The sequence below is a fragment of the Geospiza fortis genome, unplaced genomic scaffold (assembly GCF_000277835.1).
Source record: "Geospiza fortis unplaced genomic scaffold, GeoFor_1.0 scaffold305, whole genome shotgun sequence".
NCBI classification, from domain to species: Eukaryota; Metazoa; Chordata; class Aves; order Passeriformes; family Thraupidae; genus Geospiza; species Geospiza fortis.
The window spans coordinates 164,632-180,837 of record NW_005054604.1 but is presented as its reverse complement, the minus strand read 5'-3'; the positions used below and the strand labels follow the sequence as shown (position 1 = coordinate 180,837).

General features: G+C 54.4%; 1 protein-coding gene across 1 annotated transcript in view; it reads left to right on the top strand.

Annotated features, from left to right (window-relative positions):
* Positions 1-16,206, top strand: part of TECTA (tectorin alpha) — a 24,763-nt gene that overhangs the window by 2,998 nt on the left and 5,559 nt on the right. Inside the window, 12 exon segments of the mRNA XM_005430133.2 lie at positions 1,278-1,565; positions 4,867-5,004; positions 5,566-5,731; positions 7,480-7,892; positions 8,534-9,104; positions 9,999-10,190; positions 10,193-10,581; positions 10,973-11,546; positions 12,209-12,819; positions 13,099-13,660; positions 14,510-14,709; positions 15,495-15,878. Coding sequence (XP_005430190.1) covers positions 1,278-1,565; positions 4,867-5,004; positions 5,566-5,731; positions 7,480-7,892; positions 8,534-9,104; positions 9,999-10,190; positions 10,193-10,581; positions 10,973-11,546; positions 12,209-12,819; positions 13,099-13,660; positions 14,510-14,709; positions 15,495-15,878 — 4,488 coding nt within the window.

The following is a 16,206-nucleotide window of genomic DNA, read 5'->3' as shown; positions in this document are numbered from 1 at the left end:
GACAGTTTTGTGGGGGTCCCAGACAAGGACAGGCTGCTGCTGCTGCTCCCAGGTGAAGCACAGCAAAGCCTGGCTAGGGGACACCAGGGCTGGGCTGAGAGGCATCACCTGAGCTCACCTAAACCTTACACAGGGCCTAAGGCAGCCTGACTGTGCCACACCACAAGTTTTGTGGTCTCTGTGGGCTCAGAAGAGAGGCAAAGACTCCTCCCTTCTCCAGCTGGTGTTTGTGCACAGCAGCACTGGGAAAGCAGAATCCCGTTCCAAACCCTGCTCTGGTGGGGATTCCAGCACCCAGGGCAGCAGTGCCGTTTGTTGTCCGTTCTTTGCAAAAATGTTGTTTTGGGGAGCATCTTCAGCAGACCCTGGGGAGGCTGAGGTGAAACCTCCCAGCTCTTGGGGAGCCCCAGGATCTATTAGAGATGACAAAGCCAAAGGCAATTTTTTCCCATGCAGCCACCTGCACCATCATCCCCATCATCCCTCAGTGCTGCAGGGCTGAGTAATCCCAAAAACTGAGCAATCCCAGGAGCAGTGCCTCAGCAGATTTGGGTGCCATCCTGCTCTGATGGGTGCCTCCCCTGCAGAACCCTATTTGGAAGAATTTTCAGGGTTTTGGGGCTTCCTGCACCAACTCTTGCCCACCAGGGGTAGGATGAAGCTGAATCATGCTCGGGCTGCTCACCCTGTCTGTGTATAAACCCAAACCCTCTCTCCTCACCCTTCCCACCAAACTAGCCTCTCTGTGCTGATTTATTCTGCCAAACCACCTCTTGGGGAGCCCCAGGATCTGTTACAGATGACAAAGCCAAAGGCAGTTTTTTTTCCATGCAGCCACCCCCGAACAAACATAGAATTAACCCCAGAACTATCCCCCCCAAAAAACCCAAACAAAAATACAAACCATGATCATAAATCATCAACCAATCACCCACCAAATTTTACATTCTTGTAGCTTATAAAAATCATCCACATCCCTCAGTGCTGCAGGGCTGAGTAATCCCAAAAATTGAGCAATCCCGGGAGCAGTGCCTCAGCAGATTTGGGTGCCATCATCTGCAGAACTCTATTTTGAAGAATTTTCAGGGTTTTGGGGCTTTCAGGGTTTTGGGGCCACCATGGGTAGGATGAAGCTGAATCATGCTCAGGCTGCTCACCCTCTGTCCTTGTATGGGGAGAGAAGGTTTGGCTTCACACTTCCCACCAAACCAGCCTCTCTGTGCTGATTTATTCTGCCAAACCACCCTTGCTCAGACACCGTGGGGGTCTCCACGCAGGTCAACAACAATGGAGTGATCTCCTTCAACGCCCTGGTCAGCCAGTTCACGCCCGAGGCCTTCCCGCTGACCGACGGCCGCGCGTTCGTGGCGCCCTTCTGGGCCGACGTGCACAACGGCATCCGCGGGGAGATCTTCTACAGGGAGAGCACGGAGCCAGAGCTGCTCCTCAGGGCCTCCAGGGACATCCGCAGGCACTTCAGGGACATGGCCTCCTTCTCTGCCCGCTGGCTCTTCGTCGTCACCTGGGAGGAGGTCACCTTCTATGGGGGGAGCAGCACGACGCCGGTGAGGGGCTTCTCATGGGTGGATTTTATGTCTTGTCCTCTAAAGAGGAAAATTTTTTATTTTATGTCTTGTCTTCTCCAAAGAGGGGAAGTCTGGGGGTTCATTCACCTCTAAAGAGGAGAATTTTGGGGGTTGATGGAGGTGTTCTTAATCTGTGTGTAAAATTGAGGAGGTCACCTTCTATGGGGGGAGCAGCACGACGCCGGTGAGGGGCTTCTTGTGGGTGGATTTTATGTCTTGTCCCGTAAAGAGGGGATTTCTTTTTATTTTATGTCTTGTCCCTCCAAAGAGGTGAATTTTGGGGGTTGATGGAGGTCCTCTTCACAATCTCTGTATAAAATTGAGCAGGTGATGTTCTCCAGGGGAAGCGGCATGACACCAGTAAGGAGCTCCCCATGGGTGTATTTTATGTCTTGTCCTCTAAAGAGGAAAAATTTTTATTTTATGTCTTGTCTGCTCCAAGGAGGGGAATTCTGGGTGTTCATTCACCTCCAAAGAGGGGAATTTTGGGGGTTAAATTTTGGAGGTGTTCTTCAGCATCTGTGTGTAAAATTGAGGAGGTGATGTTCTACGGGGGAAGCGGCATGACACTGGTAAGGGACTTCTCATGAGTGTTTTTTATTTCTTGTCCTCTAAAGAGGAAAATTGTTTTTTTTATGTCTTGTCCCTTCCAAAGAGGGGAATTCTGGGAATTTTGGGGGTTGATGGAGGTGTTCTCCATGATCTGTGTGTAAAATTGAGGAGGTGACCTTCTACGGAGGAAGCAGCACGACGCCGGTGAGGGGCTTTGCATGGGTGTGTTTTATGTCTTGTCCTGCAAAGAGGGGAATTTTTTATTTTATGTCTTGTTCCCTCCAAAGTGGTGAAATTTTGGGGTTCATTCACCTCCAAAGAGGGGAATTTTGGGGATGATGGAGGTGTTCTTCATCATCTGTGTGTAAAATTGAGTGAGACACTTTGTGTTCCTGCTCCCCAGTTCCCTTCTGGGCAGAAGGGATTTTTCATTCTCTCCCCTGAGCCTCGCTCCCTGATTTAAGATCCCCAGGGAAAGCATCTCCTCCTCAGTGTTTGCAGGATCTAAGCAAGGCTCTGACACCAATTAGGACTTTTTGGCTTGATCACAATGCTTTTCTTGCATACAAATTCAGCTGTTTCTGATGGCAGCTCCCGGCCTGCATGGGAGATTGATCACGCTGATCAGAGTCACACGAATGACTTGGCCACGTCACATGGCCACAAATGTGTGAGCTGCAGCTCGCAGGAGGGGGATGGCAGTGGGATGTTTGTCAGGGCATGGACAGCTTTTAAATATCTGGTGAATTTGTGAGCTGTGACTGCAGCTGATGTCGGGAGGTTGGTGCTGGACTGCTGCTAGGGGTGAAGATAGAACCTGAGTGGTTTGGGTGGGAGAAGATCACCTCATTCCACCCCCTGCCATGGCCAGGGACACCTTCCTCTAGACCAGGCTGCTCCAAGCCTCATTCTTGAGCAGCAAATGAGGGATCCCAGCTCTTGTCTGGCTTGTTCAGGATTAGCCTGTGTGCTGCGAGTGCCAAAACCCAGCTTCTCCTGTCTCGAGGAGTTGGCTCTGATAAACAGTTCAGCTCTTTTCCATTTGTTAGAGAAGCTTGAGATTTCATGCATATTTTTTTGCCAGTCCTGGCAGCACTTGCAGAAAAACCCCACATATATATATATTTTTATATATATATATTTTTTCAGACAGCAAGCAATATAGAGATTCGTGTATTGCCTGAAGAATTTCATTTGCAACACAATGCAATTTATTTTGCTTTAGAGCAGCCTTCCTGCTCAGCAGCAGCCAGGGCTCGGGGTTGGCACAGGGAGTAGCACCATGCAACTTAAGCAGGAATTTCATCGCAATGCAGAAAAACTGCAGAAAATTTGGGAATGTGGCCTCAGGGACGCTGCAGTTGCTGCCTGGAGATGTCACCTGAGCAAATGGGTTCATTTTCAGAGGGTTGGACAGAGAGAGTGCTCCATGGCCTCCAAAGAGGGGAATTTTGGGGGTTGATGGAAGTGTTGCTCATGAGGAGAGCCAGGTGTGAGATTCTCCTCCTGCCAACCCTCCCGGAGGCTCCTGAGCATGGAAAAGCTTCTGTGGCACTCTCCAAGCGGCACTGCCCTTATGTGGGACACGTTTGTGATCTCCCAGCACTGCAAAAGGCTTGGCAAAGGTGAGCAACAGGAAACCAGGAGTAGGAGAAAGAATCTCAGGGAAAAGGATGAGGAGTGGAAGTGGCTCTGCTGCACTCCCTGCCCTGGCGTGAACTGTGCCATTTGCAGCTGCTCAGAGGCAGCTCTGCCCACACCTCTCCCTCTCTCTGTCTCTCCTGGCAGCTCCCAGAGCTGCCTCGCCTCCGTGTTCACAGTGCTCAGGGCTCCTGAGATAATGCAGGATAAAGCCCAGTGGGAGATGTTTGGGTCTGTGGGCTTTCCCAAATATCTCGGGATTGTTTCTGTGGCTGCAGTTTCCTCCCCAGTGTGCAGGGCCCAGGTAGCCAGGCTCCAAGGGTTGCTCTGCATTAATTAAAAGAGAGGCAGCCCACACTTGGTAAAATCCTGCTTGCTCAGAGGCAGGAGGAGCTGCTCTCAGGGCCTGGTCCCAGGGCAGGGATGGGAAGGACAGGAAAATGCAGGGAGCTGAGAGAAGGGACTGACTGAGCTCCCTGCTGCTGGATCTGCAGGGATGGAGGGGATGTCTCAAGGGAAGGAGCTGCTTCTGTCTTTCTGCACAGCCCTAAAAGGGAAGATGGGCTCTTCCCACCTGGATCCTGGCTGGAATGTGGCTGGAGTTGGTGGGGCTGGAAATGCAGAGTCATTTCAAGTGAAAGGAAGAACACGAGCAGAGGATTTAGCAGGTAGGGAGGGGATTTGGCAGGCAGCAAAGTGCAGGATATACATGGCTGGCTTGGATGTAATCCACCCTCAGCAGCGTTGTAGGATGTGAATGTGGAAGGGAACCGGGAGAGATAATGCAGGAATGAAGCTGAGACAGGGTAATGGGAGATAACAGATCACAGCCACCAAATCCTGTCAGCTCATTCTCATGCTGCCATCTATTGGTGTTCCCCTGGATCAGAGATGGTCCTCACATGCTCCCAGGCGGAGGAAGGAGCAGAATGGGAGCTGCTGGAGCTGTGGCAGCAATTTTGGGTATTTTGGGCCTCATTCCACTTCTGCTCCTCACGGTGAGGCTCACCCTGAGCCAGACATCACTGTGGCAGGAGGGCAGGAGGAAAGCAGTGCCCCCTGTGAAGGTGCCCGTGGTTCCCCACAGGTGAACACGTTCCAGGCTGTCCTGATCACAGACGGGGTGTCCTCCTTTGCCCTGTTTAACTACCACGAGATCAGCTGGACCACGGGCACAGCCAGCGGAGGGGATCCCCTCACTGGTCTCGGCGGGGTGATGGCTCAGGTGAGGCTCCTGCTCCCATATCCCCATCCTGATGAGCTCCTGATGACTGCCTATGCATCATCCATGCTTCCTCAGGCCGCTGAGTCCCTCAGCATCCCCAGCACTGGCCTTGCACTCAGCTGCTGGGATGAGCACTCCAAAAGTTGGTGGTGGCAGCTGTGCCACAGGCAGTCCCTCTGCCTGAGGAAGGGGTCATTGCTGCACGAGAAATGCAGCAATCCTGCATCCCCACATTGCTTCCTCACTTCATCTCTCCCTGCATTGCTCCCCCGCCTTATTTTGGCCACTCAGTTCACACCCCCTTAGATCTGCATGTACATACATGTGTATCTATACAAACAGCAATCTGTGAATACACTTCCCTTCTGCTTGTAGTGCCTGTTTAGCTTTTCATTCACATCCAGAAAACAGAAATTTAGACAACCTGAAAACAGAAATCTCCAGAAAGAGCTGTTAAAACTAAAGAAGATGTACTCGGGGGAACAGAGAAGTGAGGAAATGCAGGATCACTTTCCCATTGCCAAGAGGGGTGATGGAATTTGCTCTCTCTCTCTGCTTTAGGCTGGCTTCAATGGTGGAAATCTCACCAACTTTTTCAGCATGCCAGGCTCCAGGACCCCAGACATTGTCAATATTGAGGAAACAACCAATGTGAACGTCCCTGGGCGCTGGGCTTTCAAAATAGATGGCAGAGAAATAGACCCGGCCAACGGCTGCAGCCTGAGAGGTAAGGGAGAAATGGCATTGCTTGTCCCCAAATCTGGGGTGCAGTGTAGCAAAAGGTGATGCTGTTGGGGTGCTGCATGATCTGTGCTTTTGCCAGGGCGCCCCCATGAGCTGCAGCAGGGACAGAAGCACAAGAGAGGGTTCAGTCCTTGCACATCTCCGAGTTCCTGCGATAATTGGTGGCAACAGGAAAGACCCGGGGACAGCAATTTCCTCCTGCCCATAAATTAGGGAAGCTGATCTTGTGCCATTTCCCTTGTTTGTTCATGAGGAGCAGCAGGTTTCGCAGGCAGGACAAATGTCATGTGTCTGCAGCAGTTACAGAGTGTGTGCCTGTCACTGACAGGCCATAAAGGGATTAATCGATGCACACTCTGGCTGCACAGGGGCTCTGCTGCTGAAAGATTATTGCATTTCCATTTGACAAATAAAACTGTCAGGAGCATCCACTGGGCTCCAGAAGTCTTTCCAGAAAGAGAGGATTGTCATTTGCTGACAGACACTGGAGACATGTGGCTTCTTTATGTCCTAGTTTAGAACTGCTCAAGGTCCACAAGATCCCAAGGCTCTTGCAGCTCCAGCAGAGTTTTGGGTCCAGCTGCACCAGAATTTCCCAGCTGCTGACCCCAGGAAGAAAGGCTGGACTGCAGAGAAGCTGGAAACCAGTCTCAGCTCCGCAGGTGACAAGAGGAGTGCAAGTAGATCCCACCACTGGATTGAAATTTCACGGTGAATGGCTGATTGCCCTCCACGAGAGGAGATGCAGCACGAGGTGTTGGATCCCAATGACACCCTCTTCCCAAATTCCCCACACCAGGATGGTTGGAGCGTGGGCCTTGCCAAGAGGAGACATTTGTTGCAGGGAAGCAGCAGAAAACAGCTTGGTTTTTTTGTTTTTTTTTTTTGGTAGGAGGCAGGGAAGAGAACAAAAAGTTTAGGAGAGGTAAACTCAGGCAGCGCACAGCAGAAGCCACGCACTGGAGGAGTGTGAAAAATGGCCAGATGGAGGGGAGAGAAACCCTCACGGGGACTTGCCACCCTTGTTCTCCAGCCTTCTCCCTGCCTCTGCTGTCTCTCACCAGCCAAACCCGCTCCCTCTCTGGTGCTGCCTGGGGCTGTGAGATCACTCAGCACCCTGCTGGGGCTCGTGTGTGGGGTGAAGTTGCTTATCAACAGCTCTTTGGTGTAGTAACTACTACGAGCTCTTCCTGAATGGGAGTAAATTGCTCCTGGGGCTGCTGATGACAGAGAGACTTTTTGACCAGCACAAGGGAACTGTGGAAGTGAGAGCAAAGCTGGAGGATGGTGCAAGTGCAGCAAAAATGTTGGAAACTGCCTCCAAATGGGGCTTTTCCTTTGGGAAAACAGCACAAATGCCTCTTATGCCCTGCAATACTGAAGAAGAGCCAGAGTGGTGGGTGTCCAAAATGAGTGGAATAACCTTCAAGTTTTCCAGCCTGCGTGTTGCAGCACTGATCCCGGATTTGTGACAGCACTCGCAGCATTCCGGGGTCTCATGGCGTGGGCAGGACACAAAGAGGATGCACCACACATTAGAAATGAAACTTGGGACTTGCTGAGCAGCTCTTGCTGGGAGTTTGTGCAAAGAAAGCAGCTGAGAAGCCCAGCAGCAGGACACGGTGGTGGTGGTCTCCAGCACAGGACCAGCAGGCCCCCGAGGGTGGCTCAGAGCCTGTTTCTGTTTCAAGAGGTGATGTAGCGTGGGTTTTCCCCTTTCTGTCTTTCTAGGACAGTTTCTCCGTCAAGGGGAGATCTTTTGGGACAACGCCAACTGCACCACCAAGTGCCGCTGCCTGGACTTCAACAATGAGATCCTCTGCCAGGACATGGCCTGTGGCCCCTTCGAGGCGTGTGAGACGAAGAGCAAATTCTTCCAGTGCGTGCCGGTGGAGAGCAGCACCTGCGTGGTGTTCGGAGATCCACATTACCACACCTTCGACGGCTTCCTCTTTCACTTCCAGGGTTCCTGCTCCTACCTCCTCGCCAGGCAGTGCTGGCCAGGCTCCCAGCTGCCCTACTTCAACGTGGAGGCCAAGAATGAGAACCGAGGCGGCTCCTCCGTCTCCTGGCTGAGGGATATTTATGTGGAGGTCTACTCGCACAAGATTGTTCTCCCCAGGGGCAGCTTTGGGAAGGCAAAGGTAAGAGCTCTGCTGGAAGGGGAGAACTTGCCAGGGCAGCAGCCTGGAGAGTGTGGGATGGCACTTCTGGGCCTCGTGTGTCCTGGGGAATGGGCATGGGTGACACGAAGGGCCTGTAGCTTACCAATGGCTGTCCCTCTGTGCATGTCCCTATTCCAAGACTGTCACAGACATCTTTTATGAAAAATCCTTTTCTTAGGATTTTTCCTCTTGAGAAGCTGAGAGGCCTCAAGAACAAAATGTAAACAACGGTTATCTACTGCTGTGGAATGCAACAAGTAGATCTTTGATTCGCCCATGTTAGTTGTTTCTAATTAATGGCCAGTCAAAGTGAGCTGGCTCGGACAGAGAGTCCGAGCCACAAACCTTTGTTATCATTCTTTCCTATTCTATTCTTAGCTAACCTTCTGAGGAAATCCTTTCTTCTATTCTTTTAGTATAGTTTTAATAGAATATATATCATAAAATAATAAATCAAGCCTTCTGAAACATGGAGTCAGATCCTCGTCTCTTCCCTCACCCTAAGGCCCCTGTGAACACGGTCACACAAGACCCCACAACAGGGCTGTCCTGTCCGTGTCCCAGCACGAGGGCTCTGCTTCTCCATGCGCTGGCTCAGCCGCCGGGTGTTGTCCCCACAGGTGGACGACCTGGTGGTGTCCCTGCCCATCTCCTTGGAACTGGGTGCAATCAAGGTCTACCAAAGCGGGCTGTCCACTGCCCTGGAGACTGACTTTGGCCTGCTGGTGACTTACGATGGGCAGCACTACGCCTCCGTGTCTGTGCCGGGCTCGTACATCAACGCCACGTGCGGGCTGTGCGGCAATTACAACAAAGACCCCGAGGACGACGTGCTGCGCTCGGATGGGAGGGTGGCCACGTCCGTGCCAGACCTGGGGGAGAGCTGGCAGGTGCCACACCCCGAGCGCAGGTGCTCCACGGGCTGCCTGGAGAACTGCAGCCTCTGCGACCCCGCCACCGAGGCGCTCTACTTCACCCCCGAGTACTGCGGCTTCATCAACAAGAGCGGGGGGCCCCTCTGGGAGTGTGGCTCTGTCCTGGATCCCACTGCCTTCATCCACAGCTGTGTCTATGACCTGTGCAGCGCCAAGGACAATGGCACGGGGCTGTGCCAGGCCATCCAGGCGTATGCCACCGTGTGCCAGGCCCTGGGCATCTCGGTGGGAGAGTGGAGGAGCCAGACGGGATGCGGTGAGTGTTTGGGAGGAGGGGAGCAACGCCAGGCGTTTGCCTGTGTGCCCAGGAGTGGTGACAGGAGGGGGAGGAAATCCAAGGGAGGGGATTGCCTGGAGTGGAGGGAGTTGGGAAAGAACTGATTGGTCCCTCCTCTCCATGGCATCACGCCCTTGCTCTGGCAGAAGTGTGGCACAAATCAGGCGTGAGGTGGGAGCTCCATGTTGCTCTGGGGGTCATCAGCTGCCATGAGGAGAGCTGGAGGCTGGACTGGAATGGGAACTGGTTGGTCACTCCACCATCCTTGTCGCCTTAAATAGCTGTGGGCGACTCAGTGGCTCTGGGGCTATTTTGGAGAAGCTCAGGACTGGGCAGGGAGGCCTGGGTGGGAACTTGTGACGGTGTTCACAGGGGTCCAAAGATGAGGGAAGAGACAAGGATCTGACTCCATGTTTCAGAAGGCTTGATTTATTATTCTATGATATATATTACATTAAAACTATACTAAAAGAATAGAAAAAAGGATTTCCTCAGAAGGCTAGCTAAGAATAGAATAAGAAGGAATGATAACAAAGGTTTGTGGCTCAGGCTCTCTGTCCAAGCCAGCTGGGCTGTGATTGGCCATTAATTAGAAACAACCACACGAGACCAATCACAGATGCACCTGTTGCATTCCACAGCAGCAGATAACCATTGTTCACATTTTGTTCCTGAGGCCTCTCAGCTTCTCAGGAGGAAAAATCCCGAGGAAAGGATTTTTCATAAAAGATGTCTGCAGCAGGAAATGGGGGGGACAATCCTACCCCTGAGGGGTCCATGGGTCACTCTGTGTTGTCTCAGTGAGAGGGTGGCAGCTGATCCTGAACCGTGCTGTAACACATCCCTCTGTTTGTCATCCCTCTGCGCCCACAGCGGCGGCCGTGCAGTGCCCGGAGCTCAGCCAGTACTCGGTGTGTGCCAGCAGCTGCCCTGCCACCTGCTCAGACCTCACAGCCCCTCTGGCCTGTGCCTCGCCCTGCACCGAGAGCTGCGAGTGCCCCGAGGGCCACGTCCTCAGCGCCGACCGCTGCGTCCCCGTCCAGGCCTGCGGCCGGGATGTCAAAGGCCCGTCGGAGAGTCCTTCTGGGCATCACCAGACTGCACTGTGCACTGCCACTGCCAGGCTGGAGGGGAGGCCACGTGCTTCAACACCACCTGCCCCGAGGGAGAGATCTGCACCATCGAGAACGGCTACCGGGGGTGCTACCCAAAGCGGGAGACCGTGTGTTTGGTGGGGCACGACCAGGTGCTGCAGACCTTTGATGGCATCAGCTTCCCCTACCCGCTGGAGCAGTCCTACACGCTGCTTAAGACCTGCCCAGAGAGGCCAGACTTCATCGAGGTGGACATCAACCAGAAGAAGGTTGGCTCTGCCCCCAACGGGCCGCGCGTCGTGCGGGTCCAGGCTGCTGGCCAAGAGGTGAAGATTGGAGGCACCAGGCTGTCAGATATTAAGGTAAAGGTGCTGCCCAGGGACAGGGTGGGAGGTGTTGGCTTGTGGTGTGATCCAGTGGAGATTATGGGTCTGTGGCTGTGGACTCCACAGGGACACTTGAACCATCATGTGGAGGCCCTTGGGGTGCCTGTGAAGTTGTTGCCCCAGCACTGCTCCTCCTGCTTGCTGAGGAGCGTTTCCTGCCTCCTCCTTCTCCTGCAACTTGCTTTTCCCCTGGAAGAAAAATTGCTTTTTGTGGGGCAAAACCCAAAGATACAGCTGTATGCTCTCGCTCAGAGGAGGCTCTGGGCCTTGGAGGGAGGGTGTGGGTCAGGAAGTGTTTAATGTGCACAGTGTGGTTGGGCAAAGCCACACCACCCTCCCTGAAGCCTCTCCACCTTGTTCCTTGTAGGTGAATGGTTACGACGTGGAGCTGCCCTATTTCCACCACTCTGGGCGCCTGGAAATCTACCGCACTGACAACAGCACCGTGATGGAGTCTGAGGGGCTCCTGGCCATCAGCTACTACGACTCTGGGCTCCTGGAGATCCGCCTGTCCACCTCCTACTTCAACTGCACCGGGGGCCTCTGCGGCCTCTTCAACGACAACGCCACTGACGACTTCTGCCTGCCCAAGGGCAAGTTCACGGACAACCTGGAGCTCTTCCTGGACAGCTGGACCACCTTCGACGAGTTCTGCAACGGCGAGTGCGGGGACCTGCTCATGGCTTGCAACAACGACTCGGAGCTGCTCAAGTCCTACAGGAGCCGCTCCAGCTGCGGCATCATCAACGACCCCACCAACAGCTCCTTCCTGGAGTGTCACAGCGTGGTCAACGTCTCGGCCTACTACAGGACGTGCCTCTTCCGCCTGTGCCAGAGCGGGGGCAACGTGTCGGAGCTGTGTGACTCGGTGGCACGCTACGCCAGCGCCTGCAAGAACGCCGACGTGGACATCGGCCAGTGGAGGAGCCACAGCTTCTGCCGTGAGTCCACCAAAGCTCTTCATCACCCAGGGCTGAGAGAAGGGAATTAGGAACCCACCAAACCCAGGCAGAGTCGTTTTGGTGGGGATTTGTGGGTGTGCAGAGGCAGAGCAGCTTTTTGTGTGGGATGCTGGAATCACAGGCAGTGGTTTGTGGTGCCAGCAGAGAGAGATTTCCCAGGGAAGCGGTTTCAGGGTGGCATTTCAGGAGGCAGCAGAAGTTTTATGGGGCACTGTAGGAGCGTTCTGGAGCTGCAGATGGTGTCTGGTGGTGCTGTACGCTACCACCAGAGGATAATTTGAATAACACTGGATTTTAGCTGTTGCTGTAAACTTGCCTCATAACTCATAAGCAAATGTGACAAATCCCGAGTGTGGCAGTAGATGGTGGGAAGGCTGTGCCTGTCTCTGCCTCAGAGGTGTTTGTTTAGGAAATAACAGGAGGAGGTGATGTTTGGCACATAACAGGACAGGGTTGAGATGTGAGGGGGATGATGGCTGAGGGGAGAAAGGGTTGCAAAGGGAGTGGGATGAGCCAGTGGCCACAAGGTGTTGGGATTGTTTCCCCTTTCCCCCAAATCCGTCACCACCCGCTTTTTACCTGTTCCTCACCCCGTGCTGTCGGAGCTGGGGGTTCAGGCTCTGTGTTTGCCAACCCTGCAGCTCTCTCCTGCCCGGAGAACAGCCACTTTGAGGAGTGCATGAGCTGCGTGGAGACCTGCGAGAGCCTGGCCTCGGGCCCCATGTGCAGGGACACCTGCTCGGAGGGCTGCCAGTGCGACGAGGGCTTCGCCCTGCGCGGCACCCGCTGCATCCCCCGCCGCGAGTGCGGCTGCAACTTCGAGGGCCGGCAGCTGGCCACCAACCAGACCTTCTGGATGGACATCTCCTGCCACTTCCTGTGCTACTGCAACGGCTCGGACAACAGCGTGTACTGCGAGAACGTGTCCTGCAAGGACGACGAGTATTGCCTGGAGGAGAACGGCCTCTACTACTGCCACGTCCGCACCGACGCCTCCTGCATCATCTCGGGCTATGGGCACTACCTGACCTTTGATGGCTACTCCTTCGACTTCCAGAGCAGCTGTGAGCTGGTGCTGGTCACCAGCATCTCCCGGCCCAGGGTGGAGCGCTCGGACACGTTCCCAGCGTTCACTGTCACAGCCAAGAACGAGGATCGGGACACCTCCCTGGCCCTGTGGGTGAAGCAGGTGGAAGTGGAGGTCTTTAATTACAGGATTGTCATCCACCGTGCCTACAAATACACTGTGCTGGTGAGTGCAGGGCCATGAGGGCTGTGGTTATTTCTGCAGGAGTAAAACCCTAGACATGAGGCTTTAGGGTTTACAAGGTTTTCTTGGGGGTCAGATCATGCCTTGGGCTCATCCTAGGGGGATGCCAGGCACAACTTTTGGAGAGGATTTCTGTTTTGGCTGTGGAGGTGAGGTCAGCAGGGACCTTTCTCTGGGAATGCCAAGCCGCCCTCATTTGTGTCTTTCTGGAAGCTCCCACCATCACTCCCTCTCACGGTGTGCCTTGTTCCCTCCCTGCAGATCAACGATGAGCGTCTCTACCTGCCGCTGAAGCTGGGCCAGGGTAAGGTGAACATCTTCGCCTTCGGTTTCCACATCGTGGTGGAGACCGACTTCGGGCTGAAGGTGGTGTACGACTGGAAGACCTTCCTGTCTGTCACCATCCCACGGGGCTTCCAGAACCTCACCTATGGCCTCTGTGGCCGCTACAATGGCAACCCCGAGGACGACCTGGTGGCTGCAGGGGGGACACCGGCCTCCAGCATCAGTGACTTTGTGCAGAGCTGGGCCAAGCGGGACGCGTTCTGCCGCGTGGGCTGCGGTGACCGCTGCCCGGCCTGCGGCAAGGTGGAAGGATTCTGGAAGCCCCAGCAGCTCTGCAGCCTCATCCCCAGCCAAAGTGGTGTCTTTGCCAAGTGCCACAGCAAGATCAACCCCGGCTTCTTCTACAAGAACTGCCTCTTTGACACGTGCGTGGATGGGGGAGCCATGCAGACAGCCTGCAGCTGGCTGCAGAACTACGCCAGCACATGCCAGACTCAGGGCATTGCCATCACTGGCTGGAGGAACTTCACCTCATGCTGTAAGTGCCACCATGCCTCAGGGTCCTTCTTTTCCTGGGGTGCCAGGGAGGGGGAGGCAGCCAATCCCTCCCATGCTTGCTGGGTGAAGTGGGTGAAGTCTGGCACACTGTATTCTCCAGGACTTGTCACAAACTGCACGTGGTACACAGGAGCAGGGATGGAAAAGGGGAAGTCTCAAGGTCAGAAGGTACAGGGAGGGAAAGGGGCAAGCCTCAGGCTCAGAAGGGACATGGATGGAAAGGGGGAGCCTCAAGCTCAGAAAGTACAGGGATGGAAAATGGAAAGGCCCAAGCTCAGAAGGGACAGGGATGGAAAATGGAAAGCCCTGAGCTCAGAAAGGACAGGGATGGAAAATGGAAAGCCCCGAGCTCAGAAAGGACAGGGATGGCAAATGGAAAGCCCCAAGCTCAGAAGGGACAGGGATGGAAAATGGAAAGCCTCAAGCTCAGAAGGCATCAGCCATCCCCCACTGCTAACCAGGAATTATATCAGCCAGCCTCAATGCCAGCAGTGCGTGCTGCTCTAATGAAGCTGCAGCCCCTTGTCAATAAGATGACGATGTGCTGTTCAATCAGGCTCCTGAGGATGGGCACCGCACGCATCCCTGGCAGCCAATCTGTCTGGCAAATCAAATGGGAAGTAATTGTCCTTGCTAACGAGACTGCAAATTAAATTTGTGTTGTTTTTCCCTTCTAACAAGCAAGCTCATGGCTCAGAGGCCCCTCTCTCACAGGGTGGTGAGGCCACAGACTGGCACCATGCATGACAGGTCTGAATCAATCCCTGGTGGGGAGCCAGGTTGGTTGTGTCCATGGAGCTAATCTGTGCCTGTTTTGTCCCCTGCTCAGCTGTCAGCTGTCCCCCCAACAGCCACTACGAGAGCTGTGTGTCCCTGTGCCAGCCCCGATGTGCTGCCATCCGGCTGAAGAGCGACTGCAGCCACTACTGCGTGGAGGGCTGCCAGTGTGACCCTGGCTATGTCCTCAACGGCAAGAGCTGCATCCTGCCCCACAACTGTGGCTGCTACTCTGATGGCAAATACTACGAGGTACACAGCTCTTGGGGCCTGCTCCCTCCCTCTGGATGATATTTCTGGGCAGAGTTTGAGTGAGGATGACAGGCTGGGCTGGTAGCAAGGCTGGAGAGGAGAGGGATGTCCTTCCATGGTGTGCTGCATAGGGAGCCTTTCTATGCAAAAAAAACCATCATGCAGTTGCTGGGTGAAGGTGACCTGGGTGTCAAGCACAGAAAGGAGCTGGTGGAGGTGTGATGAATAGAAGGTGGTGATTGGAAAGACTGTTTGATGAGTGCCAGAGTCCAGTATTCTATGATCACATTGTGCTAGGTATTCACACATTGTCATTTTAGTGTTTCGTGTGAAATTTACTTTTTCATAGCTACTGGATGTCACTGAGGGAGTTTGAAGCAGCAGAGTCCTGTGCTGATGGCACTGGTCATATCATAGTGGCTTGTATTTTGTGCCAGTGAAACTGTTCTGTGCAAGGTCCCTGTGCTCCATGAGGAGCCAGTATTGGGGTACTGTCATATGGGCTTCCTTGCAGATGGGTTGGTGGCTGGCAGAACACAAGAAAGAGGCCAAGAAGGGGGCTATTAAACACTGTGGCTTTGTGTGTGCACAAGAGGTGAGGGAGGTTTTGGTGGCAGTGCAAACCTGAGTGCGAGTAGCAGAGGTGTTGCAAGGCAGGTGCAAGCTGCCAGCGTGTTCTCTGCCCTTGTTTCCTGCTCTTGCTTGTCGTGTGACAGAAGGGTGCAAACCGTGTCCCAGACCCGCTCTGGGCTGACAGGGCAGCCGCTGACGGGTCCCTCTTTCAGCCCAAGCAGCTCTTCTGGAGCGGGGACTGCACCCGGCGGTGCCGCTGCTTCCGGCGCAACCTGATCCAGTGCGACCCGCGGCACTGCAAGTCCGACGAGGAGTGTGGGCTGCGCAACGGCGTCCGCGGCTGCTTCAGCACCCGCAGCTCCTTCTGCCTGGCGGCCGGCGGCGGCGTCTTCCGCACCTTCGACGGCGCCTTCCTGCGCTTCCCCGCCAACTGCGCCTTCGTGCTCTCCACCATCTGCCAGAAGCTGCCCGACTTCTCCTTCCAGCTCATCATCAACTTCGACAAGTGGTCATCGCCCAACCTCACCATCATCTCCCCCGTGTACTTCTACATCAACGAGGAGCAGATCCTCATCAGCGACAGGAACACTGTCAAGGTGAGGTCTCATCAGGGGCTGGGAGGGAATAGTGGGTGGCAGTCCAGGCTGCACCATGGTCTCCACAAGTTCCCCAGACTACTGACAGTGTTTTCACAGCTGGGGTACTGGGAAGCAGCTCTGGAATCTTTTATGAGCGGCTCATGCCTGTAGGAGTGTTGGGGGGTAGGACGGTGGGGATGGATGGAGATGAGAGATCTCTGAAGCCAGGTCATGGAACTTGTGGTGTATTGCAAAGGGCCTGGGTGCAAGGCACTGCTGGGAGCTGCCAGCCACAGCTTGGAGCAGGCCCGAGAGAAGAGAGGGGCAGAGAGGATGTGAGGGGAAG